At 60.6% G+C, this 14,285-nt stretch overlaps 1 protein-coding gene across 3 annotated transcripts; it reads right to left on the bottom strand.

Moving 5' to 3' along the window:
• Nucleotides 1-1,470: 1,470 nt before the first annotated feature.
• Nucleotides 1,471-12,923, bottom strand: PPP5C (protein phosphatase 5 catalytic subunit). Of its 3 annotated transcripts, none has more exons than XM_074533934.1 (14): nt 12,764-12,923; nt 10,676-10,917; nt 9,247-9,394; nt 8,341-8,462; nt 8,193-8,258; nt 8,016-8,114; nt 7,814-7,919; nt 6,425-6,567; nt 5,495-5,582; nt 5,358-5,398; nt 4,677-4,805; nt 4,372-4,421; nt 2,820-2,901; nt 1,471-1,971 (listed from the first exon to the last, which is right to left on the bottom strand). In XM_074533934.1, the coding sequence occupies exons 1-14, from the start codon at nt 12,879-12,881 to the stop codon at nt 1,909-1,911; spliced, it is 1,497 nt and encodes a 498-aa protein (XP_074390035.1). In that variant the 5' UTR covers nt 12,882-12,923; the 3' UTR covers nt 1,471-1,908. The 3 variants fall into 3 exon arrangements, with proteins under 3 accessions (XP_074390035.1, XP_074390033.1, XP_074390034.1); XM_074533932.1 differs by lacking the exon at nt 4,372-4,421 and adding an exon at nt 4,018-4,067; XM_074533933.1 differs by lacking the exon at nt 4,372-4,421 and having other exon boundaries at nt 4,627-4,805.
• Between the last annotated feature and the right edge of the window lie 1,362 nt (nt 12,924-14,285).

Here is a 14,285-nt window from a genome sequence, read left to right as displayed (position 1 = left end):
ATGGGGCTGTGGTGGCTATAGGAGCTATAGGGCCTGTGGGGGTTATGGGGTCTACAGGGGGTACGGGGAATAGGGGGCCTATGGGGGCCATGGGGTCTATAGGGGCTATGGGGTCTATAGGGTCTATGGGGTCTATAGGGGCTATGGGGGTTATGGGGTCTATAGGGGGTAGGGGGAATATGGGGGACTATGGGGCCTATGGGGTCTATAGGGCCTATGGGGGCTATGGGGCTGTGGGGGCTATAGGAGCTATAGGGCCTGTGGGGGTTATGGGGTCTATAGGGGGCCTATGGGGTCTATAGGGGTTATGGGGGCTATAGGAGCTATAGGGCCTGTGGGGGCTATGAGGAATGTGGGGTCTATAGGGCCTATGGGGGCTATGGGAGCTATAGGGCCTGTGGGGGTTATGGGGTCTACAGGGGGTACGGAGAATAGGGGGCCTATGGGGCCTATGGGGGGTACAGGGAGAATGGGGGGTGTGAGGGCTGCAGTCCTCCAAGGGAGTTTGGGATCATTTCAAGGGATTTCATACGATTTCAAGGCATTTCAGATCATTTCAAGGGGATTTTGGAGCCCTTTAAGAGGATTTTGGGTCCTTTCAAGGGGATTTGGATCCTCTAAAGGGGATTTAAGATCCTTTCAGGGAAATTTGGGATCGTTTCAAGGGGATTTTGGATCCTCACAATGGGATTTGGGATGCTATCAAAGGATGGGAGCCTTCCAAGGGGATTTTGGATCCTTTCAAGGAGTTCTGGAGCCATTCCGAGGGTGTTTCGGACCCTTCCGAGGGGATTTGGGGACATCCGAAGTGATTTTTTCTCATTCCGAGACGTTTCGGACCCGTCCGACGCTTTCCGTCGGGGGTGGGGCGGGACCAGCGGAGGCGCTCCGCATTCCTACTGGCTGAGAGGCGCGACTGACAGAGGCGCTCCGCGCTCCTATTGGCTGAGCGGCGGTGATTGACAGGACATTGGAACGGGTCCCTGTGCCAAACTGGGAGGGGTTCAGACTGGTCCAGACCCCGCCAAAATCCCTCTGGGGCCACCCAAGAGGGGCTTGGGGGGGCTCAAGAAACTTCTGGAACATTCCCTGGATGAGGTCTGGGGGTCCCTGGTTGAGATTTGAGGCGGCCAGGGAAGTTTTGGGGGTCCCTGTCTGAGTTTTGGGGGTTCCTGAGTGAGATTTGAGGGTCCCCAGGACAAATTTGGGGGTCCTTGGGTGAGGTCTGGGGGTCTCCAGGACAAATTTGGGGGTTCCTGAGGGGCTTTTGGGGTCCCCAGAGGTTTTGGGGGTCCCTGGGTGAGATTTGGGGTCCCCAGGATAAATCTGGGGGGTCCTGGGGGTCATTTGGGGTCCCCGCCCTCCATCCCGGTCTCCATGGCAACAAGGGCGGGGCGGGGTATCCATGGCAACGCGACGCGGACAGCACCCCCCCACCCTGCAGCGCCCCCCAGCGGTAACTACCCAACGGACTTTTAATTAACTTTATTGAACGTGATTAATTAATTACAGAGATGGTAAAACCGCACGGCGGGGGGAGGGGAAAAGGAGAGGGGGAGGGGCGGCACGGGACCCCTCCCCATTCTCCCCTCCCCCCTCCCTCCCTTCCTCCTCCTCCTCCTCGCACCTATTGCTCGTTAATTTGGGGAGGGGGGAGGAGGGGCGGAGGGGAGACCCCTCCCCACCCCCCCCTCAATTTCCAGGACCCCACCCCCCACTCCTGGCCCATCCCCCACCCCTGGAGCCCCAAACTGGGAGCACTGGGAAGGGGGGGGGAGGGGAATAAATACAATCTTCCAATATATTAAAACCCCCCTGGGGGGTGCTGGGGGCTGTGGGGGAGGGGGGAGGTCGGGGTTGTATTTTTGGGGTGTCCGGGGGGGGGTCGTGGGGACCCCCTCGGGGGGGTCACATCATGCCCAGCTGCAGGAGGGTGTTCGCGTACATCATGGGCTTGACGTTGGGGTGAGGCTGGGGGGGGGCAGAAAATAAAAAAAAAATGGGAGGGTCAGGGGGGGTTTGGGGGTGTCCCCCCCACCCCAAATTGTCAGCACGGACATCCCCTGAGCACCCCAAAAAATCCTGGGGTTGCCCCATAAAGGTGAGATGGGAAAGAGCCCCCCCAAAGGAATGAGACCCCTTAAAGTTTGCCCCAAATAAACCTTGGGGATGCCCCAAAATTATGAGACCCCCCCCAAAACTCGCCCCAAATCAAACTGGGGACACCCTCATAAAGGTGAGACCCCCCCAAAGAGCACCCCCAAAAGGATGAGACCCCTTAAAGTCCCCTCAAATAACCCCTGGGACCCCCCCATAAAGGTGACGACCCCCCCCAGTTTTGGAGCTCACAGGATTTTGGGGTCCCTGGGTTGGATTTTGGGGGCCCCAGTTCAGATTTTTGGGGGTCCCAGGGTGAATTTTGGGGATCCCAGGATTTTTTGGGGTCTCTGGGATGAATTTTGGTGGTCCCTGGGCAGATTTTGGGGGTCCCAGATTGGATTTGGGGGTCCCTGGGTTGGATTTTTGGGAGTCCCAGGTTGCATTTTGGATCTCTCAGGATTTTGGGGTCCCAGGTTGGATTTTGGGAGTCCCTGGGCAGATTTTGGGGTTCCCAGTTTGGATTTTGGGGGTCCCAGGTCAGATTTTGGGGGTCCCAGTTCGGATTTTGGGGTTCCCAGTTTGGATTTTGGGGGTCCCAGGTCAGATTTTGGGGGTTCCAGGTCAGATTTTGGGGTTCCCAGTTTGGATTTTGGGGGTCCCAGTTCAGATTTTGGGGGTCCCAGTTCGGATTTTGGGGGTCCCAGCGCCCCCAGACTCACCACTGCTGTGAACTGGTGGAAGTCGGGGCGCAGGTCGCTGCCCCGCAGGTGGATGTAGGAGCCCTTGTTGCCCATCTGGTCACTGCAGGGGACATTGGGGACATTTGGGGACACTTGGGGACACCACAGCACAGCCTCCATGGGCCACCGAGGATGGGGGACCACCAGGGATGGGACATTTGGGACACTTGGTCACATCACAGCACAACCCCTGTGGGCCACTGAGGGTGGGGAACCATCAGGGATGGGACATTTGGGAACATTTGGGACATTTGGGGACACTTGGGGACATTTGGAGACATCAGAGCACAACCTCCATGGAGCACCGAGGCTGGGGAACCACCAGGGATGGGACATTTGGGGACATTTGGGGAAGAGACTGAGGGGACAATGTGGCTGAGGGGACACTGGGCTTGGGGACACTGCAGGTCAGGGGACACTTGGGGACCAAACCAAGGGGACACTGCAGGTCAGGGGACACCGGGCTTGGGGACACCAGACCAAGTGGCCAAGGTGGCTCAGGGGACACTGGGGACAAAACCAAGGGGACAAAATGGCTCAGGGGACACCAAACCAAGTAACCAATGTGGCTGAGGGGACACCGGGCTTGGGGACAATGTGGCTCAGGGGACACTGGGGACACCACACCAAGTGTCCCACACAGCTCAAGGGACACTGGGCTTGGGGACATCAGACCAAGTGACCAATGTGGCTCAGGGGACACTGGGCTTGGGGACACCGGGCTTGGGGACACTGGGGACAAAACCAAGGGGACAACGTGGCTCAGGGGACACCAAACCAAGTGACCAATGTGGCTGAGGGGACACTGGGCTTGGGGACAATGTGGCTCAGGGGACACCAAACCAAGTGACCAATGTGGCTGAGGGGACACTGGGCTTGGGGACAATGTGGCTCAGGGGACACTGGGCTTCGGAACACCAGACCAAGTGGCCAAGGTGGCTCAGGGGACACTTGGGACAAAACCAAGGGGACACTTCAGGTCAGGGGACAGTAGGGACAAAACCAAGTGGCCAAGGTGGCTCAGGGGACAGCTGCAGGTCAGGGGACACCAGGCTTGGGGACACCACACCAAGTGTCCCCCACATCTCACAGGGACTAAACCGAGGTGACAACGGGGGCCAAACCCAATGCCACAGCGCCACCCCCATGTCCCCAATGTCCCCAAGGTGTCCCTCACCAGTAGTTGGGGGCAGAGAAGACGATGACACAGCGGCCATCGTGCGCCACCTCATAGCCCCGCTGTGTCCCTAGTGTCCCCAAACACCCCAATGTCCCCAGTGTCCCCCATGTCCCCAATGTCCCCAAACACCCCAATGTCCCCAAACACCCCAATGTCCCCAAACACCCCAATGTTCCCAATGTCCCCAAACACCCCAATGTCCCCCGTGTCCCCAAACACCCCAATGTCCCCCGTGCCCCCAATGTCCCCAATCACCCCAATATCCCCAGTGTCCCCAATGTCCCCAATCACCCCAATGTCCCCACTGTCCCCAATGTCCCCAATCACCCCAATGTCCCCACTGTCCCTCACCAGTAGTTGGGGGCGGAGAAGACGGTGACACAGCAGCCATTGTGCGCCACCTTGTAGTCCCCTCGTGTCCCCAGTCACCCCAATGTCCCCAGTGTCCCCAATCACCCCAACGTCCCCAGTGTCCCCAATGTCCCCCGTGTCCCCAATGTCCCCAAACACCCCAATATCCCCCGTGTCCCCAATGTCCCAAATCACCCCAATGTCCCCCGTGTCCCCAGTGTCCCCAATGTCCCCAGTGTCCCCAGTGTCCCTCACCAGTAGTTGGGGGCGGAGAAGACGGTGACACAGCGGCCATCATGTGCCACCTCGTAGCCCTCGGGCTTGACCTCGTGGCTGCGGATGATGAGCTCCAGGCGGTTCCGCTCCAGGAAGCGCTTGGTGACATCGGGGCCAAACTGGCAGCTGACCCCCCGCTTGCTGACCGACCGGCCGTTCTGGGGACATCGGGGACATCGGGGACATTGGGGGACATCGGGGACATTGGGGGTGTTGGGGACATTGGGGGTGTTGGGGGCACTGGGGGAATTGGTGACATTGGGGACATCGGGGCCAAACTGGCAGCTGACCCCCCGCTTGCTGACCGACCGGCCGTTCTGGGGACATTGGGGACATCGGGGACATTGGGGACATTGTGGGGAGATTGGGGGATTGGGGACATTTTGGGGAGATTGGGGACATTGTGGGGAGACTGGGGGACACTGTGGGGACATTGGAGACACACCCAGGGGACAGCGGGGTCAGCTGCCATGGGGGAGGTGGTGGCCGGGCTGGTGGCACTGGGAGGTTGGGGACAGGAGAAGAGAGTGGCACTGGGACATCAGGGACATGGCAGAGGGTGGCACGGGGATGCAGCAGGTGACAGCGCTGGGACATGGGGACAGGGAAAGGGACAGCAGCAGGACCTTGGGGACAGGGCAGGGGACACCCCCAGGACATGGGGACACCTTGGGGACATCCCGGGGTGGGGGGGGGGGGTCACAGCTCACCTGGGGCTGGGGGTCAGACCAGAGCAGGTCACACATCGGCCCTGGGGGGGACACACAGGGTGGGGAGAGGTCACAGCTCAGCCTTGGGGACACCTTGGGGACACCCTGGGGACATCCCGGGGGGGTCCCTGTCCCACCTGAGTCTGGGGGCTGCCGGTTGCGCTCAATCTTGCGGATGTCATCGAGGGTCACCCCGTCCTCGCTGAAGAGCCCCCCGTGCATGATCTGGGGGAGGGGACACGCCGTGGGGACATTGGGGACGGCAGGGGGACAGCAAGGGCCACCCTGACCCCGAGGGGACAGGGACGGGGTCAGGGGGTCAAATTCCCCTGTTTTGAGGAGGCTGCAAAAAAGTGATCTATTCGAATCAACAGGACAGCCAGATAGTGAGCCCACGGCTGCCAAATTGGGACCCATTAAAATCAATGGGGCTGCCAGATTGAGAGCCCACACTGATGCCAAATTGGGATCTATTCAAATCAACAGGGCATGACAGCTGCGAGATAGTGAGCCACACCGGCTGCTAAATTGGGATCTATTACTTCCAATGGGCGCTGCCACATAGTGAGCCACAGGTTGTCAAATTGTGACCTTTAAAAGCAACGGGCCTGCGAGATAGTGAGCCATACCGGCTGCAAGATTGGGACCCATTAAAATCAACACGGCTGCCAGATTGTGAGCCACAGGGATGCCAAATTGGGATCCATTAAAATCAATGGGGCTGCCAGATAGAGAGCCAAAATGGATGCCAAATTGGGATCTATACAAATCAACGGAGCTGCCAGATAGTGGGTCCAAAGGGTCTGCCAAATAAAGATCCATTACTGTAAATGACAGCTGCAACACAGTGAGCCACACAAAGGGGCTGCCAAATTGGGATCCATTAAAATCAACGGGGCTGCCAGACAGTGAGTCACTACGGTGTGCCAAATAGGGAGCCATTCCTGCAAATGACAGCTGCGAGATAGTGGGCCACAAAAAAGGCTGCCAAATTGGGATCCGTTACTGGAAATGGCAGCTGCCAGATAGTGAGCCCTGGTGACAATGTCCCCTCAGTGTCCCCTCACCAGCACTTTGCCGTTGATGCACTGGGCCAGGGGCAGCCACTCGAAGACCTCGCTGAAGAGCGCGAACATCTGCGCCGTGTACTTGGCCTTCACCTCGCCCTCGAAGCCGTAGATCTGGTTCATGTTGTCCGTCTCGTGGTTCCCTGAGGGGACACGGGGACAACTGCCACCCCTGGGGACACTGCCTGGGGTTGGGGACACCACCCAGGGTTGGGGACATGGCCCCCAGAGTCCACATCCCCAGGGATATGGGATGGGGGACATGGGACAGGGAATGGCTCCAGGAGGGACAGGGGACAAGGGTTGGGGACAGGGGATGTGGCCCTGTGACACAGGACAGGGTCCTGCACCCCGCAGGGGACACGGGGTGGACACGACGATGGGATAGAGGGGACACAACCCCATGATGTGGCACCATGAGCTGGTCCTGGGGTTGGGGACAGGGAGGGCACCAAGGGACAGGGATGTCACCAACCCCAAGGGGACAGGGATGTCCCCAGCCCCAAAGTGACAGGGATGTCCCCAACCTCAAAGGGACAGGGATGGCACCAGTCCCAAAATGACAGAGATGGCACCAACCCCAAGGGGACAAGGACACCCCCAAGGGACAGAAATGTCCCCAACCACAAAGGGACAAGGACAGAACAGTCACAAAAACTCCCAATTTACAACATCTGCCAAAAAGTGACCCATTGTGTACAACGGGCGCTGCCAAATAGTGAGCCATTCAGACAACTGGGGACAATTGGGGACAACAGGGGACATCTGTAGGGACACAACCCCCCCAGAGCCAGCCAGGGGGGGCTCAGGTCTCGCCCCCCAGGCCCTGGTAGTACCTCGGAGCAGCAGCAAAATGACAGGGATGGCACCAACCCCAAGGGACAGGGACGTACCCAATCTCAATGGGACAGGGATGGCACCAACCTCAAGGGGACAGGAACATCTCCAAGGGACAGGAATGTCCCCAACCCGAAGGGGACAAGGATAGGACAGCGACAAAAACTCCCAATTTACAAGGACTGCCAGAAAGTGATCTATATACTATAAGAAGTGCTGCCAAATAGTGATCCATTAGGGACAACTGGGGACATCACACCCCCCAGAGCCAGCCAGGGGGGCCCAGGCCTCGCCCCCAGGCCCTGGCAGTACCTCGGAGCAGCAGCAAAATGACAGAAATGTCCCCAACCCCAAGGGGACAGGGACAGGACAGTGACAAAAACACCCAATTTACAAAATCTGCCAAAAAGTGATCTATAGCATACAACGGGTGCTGCCAAATAGTGACCCATTAGGGACAATTGGGGACAACTGGGGACATCAGTAGGGACACGATCCCCCCAGAGCCAGCCAGGGGGGGCTCAGGCCTCGCCCCCCAGGCCCTGGCAGTACCTCGGAGCAGGTGGAAGTGGTCAGGGTAGAGCAGCTTGAAGCCAAAGAGCGTCAGGATGACCTCGACCGAGAAGGAGCCGCGGTCCACGAAGTCGCCGTTGAAAATCTGTCACCAGCTGAGGACAATGCCACCTCCCACGGGTGTCCCCAGTGTCCCCACCACCCTGTGCCACCCCCATGGGGACCCTCAGGCTGTGGATACATAAGGGTTGGCCTCGGAGGGGAGCCCGTTGAGCTCGAAGATGTTGAGCAGGTCGTAGAACTGCCCGTGGGTGTCACCGCATACTGTCACCTTCTCTGTCTGCCAGGGGACACCAATGTCACCGTGCTGGCACCTGGGGACACCCCCGGGGACACCCCCACGGGCAGCAGAACCCACCTCCTTCAACGTGGTCTCCACCAGGGTGGGCAGCTTGGCCAGCACCTCCTTCACCTGCACCAGGATCTGCGGGGTGGGGACGTGTGGGGACAGCAGGGGGGACATTTTGGGGGGGTTTCTGGGGGGATTCTGGGGGGTTTTGGGGTACCTGGTAGGCACATTTCCTGTGGAGTTTCTTCTGGTCCTTGTACCATTGCATCAGGTCCTTCATGAAGGCCAAGGTGACCTTGCCGTCCTCGAGTTTGGGGCCGCTGTACTCGTCCTCGATGGCTGTGGGGTGACAGCAGGGTGACAGCAGGGTGACAATGGGGTGGCAGCGTGGGGACAGGGTCAGGGGGTGCTGGGGACACTCGTGGAGGGGACTCTGAGAATTCCAGAGGGGACCAAAGCTCAGGTGGGCACCTCGAGAGGCTCAGGGGACACTGAGGGGACACCAAAATCATCCCAGAGACCTTCAGGGGACACTGAGGGGACACCAAAATCATCCCAGAGACCCTCAGGGGACACTCAGGGGACACTCAAGGGACACCAAAATCATCCCAGAGACCTTCAGGGGACACTGAGGGGACCCCAAAACCATCCCAGAGACCTTCAGGGGACACTGAGGGGACCCCAAAACCATCCCAGAGACCCTCAGGGGACCTCAGGTTCCCCCTGAGCCCCCCCAAAATGATTCTTCAGCCCCTCAAGTGACCCCCTGAGCCCCCCAAAATGACCCCTGAGCCCCTCCAGGTTCCCCCTAAGCCCCTCCAAGTGACCCCTGAGAGCCCCAAAATTACTCCTGAGCCCCCTAAAATGACTCTTGACCCCTCCAGGCTCCCCCTGAGCCCCCCAAAATGACCCCAGAGCCCCCCAGGACCCCCCAATCCCATTCTGGGGTCTCACTCATGCTCTCGATGTCCAGCGAGTCCACCACGGAGCGCTTGTGCTCGTCGCTGTCCATGGCCCCTCCAGAACCACCCTGCGCCCCCCAAAATGACCCCAGAGCCCCCCAAAATTAACCCTGAGCCCCTCTGAGCCCCCCAGGACCCCCCAGCCCATTGTGGGGTCTCACTCATGCTCTCGATGTCCAGCGAGTCCACCACGGAGCGCTTGTGCTCGTCGCTGGCGATGGCTCTCTCGAACGCTTTCTGCTTGACGATGCGGTGACACTCCTGGTACTTGAGCTTGGCGTCCTTGTCGTTGGGCCTGACCTTCACCACCTGCGGGGACACACGGGGACAGTGTGGGGACAGGGTGGGGACAGCCCCTCGGGGTGTGGGGACAGCCTGGGGACAGGGTGGGGACATGGCCTGAGGGTGTGGGGACAGATGGGGACAGGGTGGGGACAGTGGGGACATGGCCTGAGGGTGTGGGGACAGATGGGGACATGGCCTCAGGACATGGGGACAGCCCCTCAGGGGGTGGGGACAGCTGGGGACAGGGTGGGGACAGTGGGGACACAGCCTGAGGGTGTGGGGACAGTGGGGACAGTCCCTCAGGTCATGGGGAGAACAGGGACATGGCCTGAGGGTGTGGGGACAGCCCCTCAGGGTGTGGGGACAGCCTGGGGACAGCCAGGGGACAGGGTGGGGACAATGCCTCGGGTCATGGGGAGAATGGGGACATGGCCTGAGGGTGTGGGGACAGCCCCTCAGGGTGTGGGGACAGCCTGGGGTCAGCTAGGGACAGGGTGGGGACAGTGCCTCGGGTCATGGGGAGAATGGGGACATGGCCTGAGGGTGTGGGGACAGCCCCTCAGGGTGTGGGGACAGCCTGGGGACAGTGGGGACATGGCCTGAGGGTGTGGGGACAGATGGGGACATGGCCTCAGGACATGGGGACAGCCCCTCAGGGGGTGGGGACAGCTGGGGACAGGGTGGGGACAGTGGGGACATGGCCTGAGGGTGTGGGGACAGTGGGGACAGTCCCTCGGGTCATGGGGAGAATGGGGACATGGCCTGAGGGTGTGGGGACAGTGGGGACAGTCCCTCAGGTCATGGGGAGAATGGGGACACGGCCTGAGGGTGTGGGGACAGCGTGGGGACAGGGTGGGGACAGCCCCTCAGGGTGTGGGGACAACTGGGGACACACTGACCCCAGGATGGACACCCTGACCTCAGGACACAGACACTGACCCCAGGACAGACACACTGACCTCCAGGATGGACACCCTGACCCCAGGTCACCCATGATGAAGCCAGGATGGACACCCTGACCTCAGGGATGTCCCCAACCCTTCCCCTGACCCCAGGACAGACACGCTGACCCCATGATGGACACACTGACCCCAGGACAGACAGAGTGACCCCTCCCCATCTCTCACCATCTCGTAGTCCCTGAGGGCGGCCTTGAACTTGCCCAGGGCCATGTTCCTGACTGCACACCCCATAATGCACACCCTGACCCCAGGATGGACTCCCTGATCCCAGGATGGACTCCCTGACCCCAGGACAGACACGCTGACCCCATGACACACACACTGACCCCACACCATCTCTCACCATCTCGTAGTCCTTGAGGGCGGCCTTGAACTTGCCCAGGGCCATGTTGCTGGCCGCTCTCCTGTAGTAGCCCTTGACGTACTTGCTGTCGAGCTGCAGCGCGCGCGTGGCGTCGGCCAGGGCGTAGCCGTAGCACTCGGTGCGCAGGTACGCCAGGCTGCGGTTGCCATAGTAGATGGCGTTGGACGGGTTCAGCTCGATGGCGCTGCTGTAGAGACGCACCGCGCTCTCGTAGTCCTTGCCTGCACACACACACACACACAGGGGTGGATCAGGGGGACAGGGGGCAAAAGGGACAAGTGGCCAGAGGCCAAAGGTCAGGACTGACCAGGTCCCAAAGGCCAGGAGTGACCAGACCCCAAAGGGTGGGGGTGGCCAGAGCCTAGAGGGTGGGAGTGACCAGACCCCAAAGGTCAGGAGTGGCCAGGTCCCAAAGGTGATGGTGGTTGGAGCACAAAGGTAAGGAGTGGTTGGAGCCCAAAGGCCAGGAGTGACCAGGTCCCAAAGGCCAGGAGTGACCAGACCCCAAAGGGTGGGGGTGGCCAGAGCCTAGAGGGTGGGAGTGACCAGAACCCAAAGGTCAGGAGTGACCAGACCCCCAAAGGTCAGGAGTGACCAGGTCCCAAAGGTGATGGTGGTTGGAGCACAAAGGTAAGGAGTGGTTGGAGCCCAAAGGCTGGGAGTGACCAGGTCCCAAAGGTAAGGAGTGACCAGAACCCAAAGGTCAGGAGTGACCAGGTCCCAAAGCTAAAAAGTGACCAGGTCTCAAAGGGTGGGAGTGACCAGGTCCCAAAGGGTGCAAGTGGCCAGTGGTCATGTGCCAAAAGGGACAATTGGCCAGAGCACAAAGGCCAGGAGTGACCAGGTCCCAAAGGCCAGGAGTGACCAGATCCCAAAGGTCAGGAGTGACCAGGTCCCAAAGGTCAGGAGTGACCAGGTCCCAAAGGTAAGGAGTGACCAGGTCCCAAAGGCTGGGAGTGGCCAGGGCCCAAGGGCTGGGGGTGGGCAGACCCCAAAGGTAAAGAGTGACCAGGTCCCAAAGGTCAGGAGTGACCAGAACCCAAAGGTCAGGAGTGACCAGGTCCCAAAGGGTGAGGGTGGCTGGAGCCCAGAGGTAAAGAGTGACCAGGTCCCAAAGGATGGGAGTGACCAGGTCCCAAAGGCGAGGACTGACCAGGTCCCAAAGGGTGCGGGTGGGCAGGGGGTGAAGGTGAGGAGGGGCCAGAGCCCAAAGGGTGGGAGTGACCAGAACCCAAAGGTCAGGAGTGACCAGGTCCCAAAGGTTGGGAGTGACCAGACCTCAAAGGTCAGGAGTGACCCCACTGTCCCCTATAGATCCCAATCTGGCAGCTCCCACTGTCCCCTATAAATCCCAATCTGGCAGCCCCTATAGATCCCTATCTGGCAGCCCCCACTGTCCCCTATAGATCCCAATCTGGCAGCCCCCACTCTCCCCTTCAGATCCCAATCTGGCAGCCCCCACTGTCCCCTATATATCCCAATCTGGCAGCCCCCACTCTCCACTATAGATCCCAATCTGGCAGCCCCTATAGATCCCAATCTGGCAGCCCCCACTCTCCCCTTCAGATCCCAATCTGGCAGCCCCCACTGTCCCCTATAGATCCCAATCTGGCAGCCCCCACTCTCTCCCATAGATCCTAATCTGGCAGCCCCCACTCTCCCCCATAGATCCTTATCTGGCAGCCCCCATTGCCCCCCGTTACCCTCCACGGCTCCCTATCTGGCAGCCCCCATTACCCCCAATGGCTCCCTATCTGGCACCCCACATTAACCGCTCTGGCTCCCTATCTGGCACCTCCCGCTAGCCCCCGTTAACCGCCGCGGCTCCCAATCTCGCAGACCCGTTATCCCCCGTTAATCCCCGTTAACTGCTCCGGATCTCTATCTGGCAGCCCCCATTACCCCCAATAGCTCCCTATCTGGCAGCCCCGTTACCCCGCACTGCCCTCAGCGGCTCCCTATCTGGCAGCCCCCATTCCCGTCCATGGCTCCCTATCTGGCAACCCCCGTTCCCCGCCGTTCCCCGCCGCCGTTCCCTCCCCGGTACCCCCCGTTCCCCACCGGTACCTTTGAAGAACTCGTTGGCTTGGGCCTTGAGCTCCTCGGCCCGTTCGAGCTCGGCGGAGGTCGGGGGCCGCCCGGGGCCGGCGCCGTCGCCGCTCCCCGCCCGCTCTGTCTCCGCCATGGCCGGGCCGTAAAGCGCCGCCGCCGCCGCCGGGCGCGGCCGCCAAGCGCCGCTGTCGCAAAGCCGCGGAGGGAGGGGGGGAGCGGTGTCGTAAACCGGGGGGGGCAAAGGAGAGGGCGGGGGTCGCGGGGTCCCCAATGTCCCCAAGGGTCCTCAGGTGTTCCCAGGGGTCACCAGGTGTCCCCTGGGCCCTGCCAAGTGTCCCCATCACCCTCCTGTCCCCTTGTGTCCCCATCACTTCCCGTGTCCCCAATGTCCCCGAGGGTCCCCAGGTATCTCCAAATGTCGCCAGGTGTCCCCAAGTGTCCCCATTACCTTCCCTGTCCCCCGTGTACCCATCACTCCCAATGTCCCCCGAGGGTCCCCAGGTGTCCCCTGGGCCCTGCCAGGTGTCCCCCGTGTCCCCATCACCCTCCCTGTCCCCTCATGTCCCCCGTGTCCCCATCACTCCCCGTGTCCCCAATGTCCCCAGGTGTCCCCAAGTGTCCTCAGAGATCCCCAGGTGTCCCCAAGTGTCCCCATTACCCTCCCTGTCCCTTCTGTCCCCATCACTTCCAGTGTCCCCGAGGGTCCCCAAGTGTCCCCAGGTGTCCCTGAGGGTCCCCAGGTGTCCCCTGGGCCCTGCCAGGTGTCCCCAAGTGTCCCCATCACCCTCCCTGTACCCTCATGTCCCCCGTGTCCCCATCACTTCCCATGTCCCCAATGTCCCCAGGTGTCCCCAGGTGTCGCCTGGGCCCTGCTTTGTGTCCTTCCTGTCCCCATCACCCTCCTGTCCCCGAGTGTCCCCAGGCCCTGCCCAATGTCCCCCCAATGTCCCCAAAATGTCCCAAATGTCTTCACTGTCCCCTATGTCCTTAATGTCCCCAATCCTCCCAAATGCCCCCAGTGTCCCCCAATGCCCTCAATGCCCCCAAATCCCCCCAATGTCCCAAATGTCCCCAGTGCCCCCCAATGTCCCCAATGCCCTCAATGTCCCCAAATGTCCCAAATCCCCCCAATGTCCCCAATCCCCCCAGTGTCCCCAATGTCCCCAATGTCCCCAGTGTCCCCAATGTCCCTGATCCCCCCAGTGTCCCCAATGTCTCCAATGTCCCCAATATCCCCAAAATCACCCCAAATGTCCCCGGTGTCCCCAAATGTCCCAAATCCCCCCAATGTCCCCAATCCTCCCAAATGTCCCCAGTGTCCCCCAATGTCCCCAGTGTCCCCAGTGTCCCCAATGTCCCCAAAATGTCCCCAATGTCCCCAGTGTCCCCCCAATGTCCCCAGTGTCCCCAATCACGGTCTCACCCTCGGTGCTTTCAGAGCGCTTTATGTGGGGGAGGGGACAGCCGGGGGGGGGGGAGGGGTCGTACAGGGACCCCCCCCCAAAGCTCCGGGGTGGGGGAGGGGATGGGGGGATTG

Source organism: Zonotrichia albicollis, unplaced genomic scaffold, assembly GCF_047830755.1.
Source record: "Zonotrichia albicollis isolate bZonAlb1 unplaced genomic scaffold, bZonAlb1.hap1 Scaffold_170, whole genome shotgun sequence".
Classification (NCBI taxonomy): Eukaryota; Metazoa; Chordata; class Aves; order Passeriformes; family Passerellidae; genus Zonotrichia; species Zonotrichia albicollis.
The sequence above is the reverse complement of the archived record's forward strand: the minus strand, read 5'-3'. Positions and strand labels throughout refer to the sequence as shown.

Coding starts and splice junctions, on each gene's coding strand:
- PPP5C (XM_074533933.1), bottom strand. CDS start 12,881: ATGGCGGAGACAGAGCGGGCGGGGAGCGGCGACGGCGCCGGCCCCGGG. Junction 8,115..8,192: donor TGGAGACCACGTTGAAGGAG/GTGGGTTCTGCT, acceptor GTCCCCTGGCAG/ACAGAGAAGGTGACAGTATG. Junction 5,583..6,424: donor GCATCAACGGCAAAGTGCTG/GTGAGGGGACAC, acceptor CCCCTCCCCCAG/ATCATGCACGGGGGGCTCTT.